Source organism: Micropterus dolomieu, linkage group LG12 (assembly GCF_021292245.1).
Source record: "Micropterus dolomieu isolate WLL.071019.BEF.003 ecotype Adirondacks linkage group LG12, ASM2129224v1, whole genome shotgun sequence".
NCBI lineage: Eukaryota > Metazoa > Chordata > Actinopteri > Centrarchiformes > Centrarchidae > Micropterus > Micropterus dolomieu.
Genome location: NC_060161.1, coordinates 36101825 through 36106349, shown reverse-complemented (window position 1 = coordinate 36106349; position 4525 = coordinate 36101825). Strand labels below are relative to the sequence as shown.

The window sequence follows — 4525 nt, the reverse complement described above, 5'->3', positions numbered from 1 at the left end:
GAAATTTTTGCCCAATGGCGTGTAGTTCAGCAATACAAACTCAAAAGTTATCAAACAGTGGTCGGACAAAGAGGGATTCTGTGGGAACACCACTAAATGTTCAATTTCAATACCATACACCAAAACAAGGTCGAGGGTGTGGTTAAAACAGTGAGTCGGTTCATGAACACTCTGAGAGAAGCCAATGGAATCTAACAGAGAGATAAACGCAGTACTGAAGCTGTCATTCTCAACGTCCACATGAATATTAAAATCTCCTACAATAATAACTTTGTCCGTTTTAAGGACTAAAGTTGACAAAAACTCTGCAAATTCAGATAAGAAGTTTATCCCTACAGTTTGGTAGGGATATTGAAATACTACATTTTAATATGAATGTAGCTATCTATTTAGGTTAGTAAAGCTTTCTAAGGCCTACAATAAAGACTGTAGTCATGTTCATGTTCATGTGAGTTTTCAGCAGCCTAAATGGTTCAAACATTATTTGAGCACATTTTATGGCATGAATTGAGTTAAGTTAGAACAATGTTTGGAGACTTTTGAGTGTGTTAAATAAATTAATCTCATTTTTTAAGTGGCAACAAGTTTTTTTAAAGTGAGGGAGAACGGCCCGAGTCTTTTAATGTGGAAACGCCGACACACAGCCAAGCTGAAAGAATAAGGCTGATATTTTCATACAGCTCATGAGAACACTTTTTATCAACGCATTATTATAGACTACTGCTGTTCATTTAGACATTCACACAGTCAGTGAATTTCTGTCTCCCTGCATGTGTCAGATGCAGGCGTGCTACTGTCGTATTTCTGAAGTGTTAAAGTTTAATCCTCGTTCGTAAAATATGACGCTCTGCTGACAGTGGACTTGTTGATGTCTGTGATTGGTCGTCTGCTGCTAACGCCGCCTCTTTTATGTGAACGAGCTCCCGGCTAGATTGCGAAACCCTGGGTTGTCTTACCGAGTTGATAACCAGCTTCGTGGTAACACTTATCCCGATCGCGATTGTTAGGGTTAGTGAAGCCAGATAACGAAAACATATCCTGGGTTTGTTGAACTCGCTTCGTGGTACATGCCCCAGGTGTGTGTGTGTGTGTGTGTACTATTTAGTGATCCAGGTCACTGTACAAAGAACTCACCCTCAGATTTGAGACTGACTAATTGATTTAACTAACTCATAAGAAATAATTAAAAAATTAATAACTGGAGTCCCCACAGGGTTAGGGTTAGGCCTATTGTGGTGCAAGTCCATGGAGGAATTTATAGATGAGGAGGAAGATTTTGTAAGTGATGCAGGACCTGACTGGCAACCAGTGAAGCAGCAGTAGGGTAGGGGTGATGTGCTGCCAGGATTTAGTGCGTGTTAAAACTGTAGCAGCTGAGTTATTGGAGCCTGTAGAGGGCTTCGCAGGGCACACTGAACAGGACACCATGGCAGTAATCAAGATGGGACATGATGGAAAAAGTGGACGAGAGTCTCATCCACAGTCAGTGAGTGAGGGCTGGAGCCTGGAAAAGTTTTTGAGATAGTAGAAGGCAGATTTGGTGATGTTTTTGATGTGAGACTGGAATGAAAGGGTGAGTCCAGGATGACTCCCAGGTTTCGAACTTAAGGGGATGCAGAGATGGTGCAGCCATCTACCTCCAGGAGGATGTTGCCAGCCTTCTTCAGCATCGACTCTGGAGCCACCACCACGAGTTTAGTTTAATTATTGTGAGTTTGAGGAAGTTAGCAATTGTGCAAGTCTTTTTGTCTTGTAGGTAGTTATCAAGTGGCAAGGGTGAGAGCTCGGTTGAGGGTTGGTTGCTGATGTACAGTTGTGTGTCATCAGCATAGCAGAGGAAATAAAGTCCATGTCATCTAGCCAAGGGGTAGCATGTAGATATTGAAAAGAAGGACTCCACCAAGTACAGATCCCTGGGGAAAACCATTTTTAACTAGCATCAACGTGGAGCTGAAGTCTTTGAAGGTGATATATTGTTTCCTGTTGAAGAGATGGGACAGGAGAGCGCTGTGCCAGTAAGGCTAATAAGTTCTGAAGGAGGGTGTGTGAGATAGTGTTGAAGGCTGCAGAGAGGTAAAAGAAAATGAGTATACTGATGAGAACGCTGTCCACAGCAATGAGAAGGTAATTTGTGATTGGAGGGGTTCAAATAGTTAATGGTGGAACACATGGTGCTGGGCAGCCACAGGTCTTTCCAGGATTTTATTGAGGAAAGGTAGATTAGAGATTGAGCGGTAATTGTTTCTGTTTCTGGGTCCAGACTGTTGAGGAATTGATGATGCTAACCATGATGCAACAAAAGGAAGACATAACATTTTCAGTACAAATTAAAAGATTTATTATTAAAATCTTTAACACAATATCTTGCTGTCTTTGTCACTTGTTTATGTCATTGCCAGCCTAATGAAACCTGTTGGCAATTTGAAAATTCACTACGAATCAAAATTTGGCATGGGTATGAATACATTTGGTCTAACTGTATTTGTGAGGACTTTTAAAGATTGAGGTCTTCTGTAGGAGCCCATGGGCTTAGAGCTGCAAGCCACAGACAGGAAGTCTGACAAGACTAACACATTGTTGGTTTTGCTCTTTTCCTGTTGAGTGTAATAAAAACAGAGTTTATAATGTAATCTAATAATTCCATCTGTATTGTTTAAAGGGAACATCAGTACAAAAGTGTAAAATCCTTGACTGAGCTGATGGGGGGTTGTGAGGCAGCTGAGATGAGCTCCTTGGAGGTCCTACTCTGCTCCCTGAGCTCCTTCCTCTTCAGCTGCAGAAACACCCCCGTTATAATATTCCAGCTCAATGTTCTCCTGCCTGCCCGGCTTCTGCCCCCTGCTGGCCTGGAGAGACATGACAGCACACATGAGAGTTAGTGCATCACTCCTCCTCTTCTTCAGGTCAGTAAACACAGACCGAGTGCTTCATCTCAGTCCTCTAAACAACAGACATGTGTCAGTACCTTATAGTAGAAACAAAGGGCAGCGATCACCAACAGCAGAGTCAGCGGCAGGACGACCACTTTGATGAGAAGACCTGTTGGATCTGAACAAACACATGGACAGACATCACATCACACAACATCATGAGTCCATCAGCTCCTGTTAAACACAAACTGTAGTGACCTGAAATCTCCCAAAACCACTTCAGTCCGTCAGTAAACAACAGATATCTGAACGCAGAATCTGGAGGCAAGAGACAAGGTTTTGGTACCAGAAGCGTTCTGGTTCTGGACCAATCACATTTAAGCAGGCTTTGGCTTGGTGTCTGATTCTGGCTTTTAGAAATAAAATTTTATATGTGGGCTGTTGTGGACATTTCCCTACCACACTAGGATCTCTGCATCTCGGAGTGGGATATGCATATCTAGGCTTTGCTCACTGACTCCTGTGAGCAGCTCCATACTAACAACTCTGCAACAGAGCTTCAGGGTGTCGGTGGCTTCAAAAACCGACCCCTGCTTTTCCCAACTGCAAAACCCAGAGACAAGATGGCTTCGGCTAGTGCTAGCTGTGGGGACATGGTGAGGACCCTGATGCAGGTCTTACTGCTTAGTTTAGCTAGCTGCCTGTTCGGGAGGAGGAGGGCGGCGAAGACAGTGAGAATGATGTCAACATACAGCAGATCTCCTCGTTATTCCACAAATATAACAACAAAAAAACACCAACAAAAACACTACAAGTAGCACAGAAGACAGTGGAAACTGTTTCCAGGGGAATCTAAAAAGGGACGAACACACCGGGCAGGGCCACGCCACCAAAACGTACATGTTACCTTAGTTTCCAGTGCGTTGAGGCCTCAGGGCCACCTGACATACCTGACGTACCTGACATCAGTCACAGAATCAGTCAGAAACACAACATCCTTGGAAACTGTCAGCTGATCGTGTTCAGTCAGTTTGAACAGATCATCTTTTCCAAAGCTGCATGGAAACAGTCAGTGTGACGTTTCAGCTGCTCTGCTTCAGCTTACCTGAGACAGTGAGAGACAGCCGACGGCTCTCAGAGGAGAAGTCATGAGAAAAAACATGGAGGTGATAAACACAGCTGTAGCTTCCTTGGTGGGCGGACTCTGCAGCAGGAAACAGGAAGTGGGCAGAGTGATTGACAGCTGGCTGGGTGTAGTTGTGTGATGTGATGGAGGAGGTGAAGGCGAGCTGGAAGGAGCCTCCTGGGTACTGTGGCTGGATGGAGCAGCTGATGGTGAAGGTGGAGCCCCTGAACACCTGAAACCCCTGCTGCTGGGCCTCGGAGACCCCGTTCACGGAGGAGGACACAGAGATGTTGGGCTGAAGCAGCAGGTCTGTAAACACAGATGATGAAAGGTCACATTCACCCTCTGTTCATGACACAACTTTATTTTGAAAGGATGAAAATCGAATCCCTTTAGCGTTACAGACGATCAGCCAGTTTTCTAAGGCCTCAGGCTTACAGTTGAACGTAGATAAATGTGAAATGATAACCTTACATGATTATCCTCTGCAGTCACTACATAATATAAAAATTAAGAAGCAGGTTAAATA

General features: G+C 44.0%; 1 protein-coding gene across 1 annotated transcript in view; it reads right to left on the bottom strand.

Moving 5' to 3' along the window:
* Window positions 1-2383: 2383 nt before the first annotated feature.
* LOC123979962 overlaps window positions 2384-4525 on the bottom strand; it is a 27324-nt gene continuing 25182 nt past the window's right edge. Inside the window, exons 4-6 of the mRNA XM_046064073.1 lie at window positions 3976-4305; window positions 2966-3048; window positions 2384-2846 (exon numbers count right to left, since the gene is read on the bottom strand). Of these exons, the coding sequence (XP_045920029.1) occupies window positions 2742-2846; window positions 2966-3048; window positions 3976-4305 (518 nt within the window). The 3' untranslated portion in view covers window positions 2384-2741. The remainder of the gene's footprint in view (window positions 2847-2965; window positions 3049-3975; window positions 4306-4525) is intronic.